At 28.5% G+C, this 924-nt stretch overlaps 1 protein-coding gene across 1 annotated transcript in view; it reads right to left on the bottom strand.

Moving 5' to 3' along the window:
* Positions 1 to 924, bottom strand: part of LOC107642522 (DNA (cytosine-5)-methyltransferase 1) — a 10,530-nt gene that overhangs the window by 6,121 nt on the left and 3,485 nt on the right. The window contains exons 6-7 of the mRNA XM_016345911.2: positions 296 to 510; positions 123 to 188 (exon numbers count right to left, since the gene is read on the bottom strand). Coding sequence (XP_016201397.1) covers positions 123 to 188; positions 296 to 510 — 281 coding nt within the window. The remainder of the gene's footprint in view (positions 1 to 122; positions 189 to 295; positions 511 to 924) is intronic.

Here is a 924-nt window from a genome sequence, read left to right as displayed (position 1 = left end):
TTTTTCTAATTTTTTTATTTTAAATTTTCTTAAATCATTATCATTTTAATTATTTAATTGGTTATTGAATAGTGACGTGATTCAAAAAGTTGAGATGATACACCAAAACAACAAACACTCACCTGAGTTTCAGGATGATTTAGCTTCAGACTTTTACATGCATGTTCATTTATGTCCACAGCCCACCTCTTTGAAGACAAACAAAAATCTTTGTCAAATCAATAATAACAGATGGATAAAAGTTAAATAAAAGAAATTTAATAAATTAGTCAAAACAAGCATTAACTCTGCTTACCGTGACAAGCTTAATGCCAGATATGGATGCACCAAAGCAAAGTCCTGTGGACATAGCACCGCAGCCAGAATACAAATCTAATAAAGTCCTTTCTGATGAATCAAATACATTATTTGGACATGTCTCCTCTTTCTCAATAACTGTATCATTAAGCTGACTGGGACATCCGGATTCACTAGAGACTGTTGAATTCCCATCACTTTCCATCCTTGTTTCTGGATTAACAGAGTAAATCACATTTAATTAACAAAATCAATAATTCATGCAAAAATTAAAAATTAAAAAAAAATCAACAGTAACTAATATCATGCAACAAATAAGTCTTATTCCACTGGATGCAAAATGATCTGTCACTACACACAAATAATTAGAATCTAAATCTTTTTGTAAAGCACAAACACTATGTTGAGTTGTCATGTCTGCGTGATAGACATAACACTCATCAACACTCATCCAACACGGCTATCTTATGTGTCTAACTATAATTTAATAAAAAATAAAACATTATTCTTCAGACTTTGGATATACCTAAACATTATCACATGTTACCATATTTAATCTTATTCTTAATATGTATTTTTTAAATGAATTTAAAAATAATATATATTATTATTTATTAAAATAAAAAA

The sequence above is a fragment of the Arachis ipaensis genome, chromosome B05, assembly GCF_000816755.2.
Source record: "Arachis ipaensis cultivar K30076 chromosome B05, Araip1.1, whole genome shotgun sequence".
Taxonomy (NCBI): Eukaryota; Viridiplantae; Streptophyta; class Magnoliopsida; order Fabales; family Fabaceae; genus Arachis; species Arachis ipaensis.
This window is presented reverse-complemented; position numbering and strand designations above follow the sequence as displayed.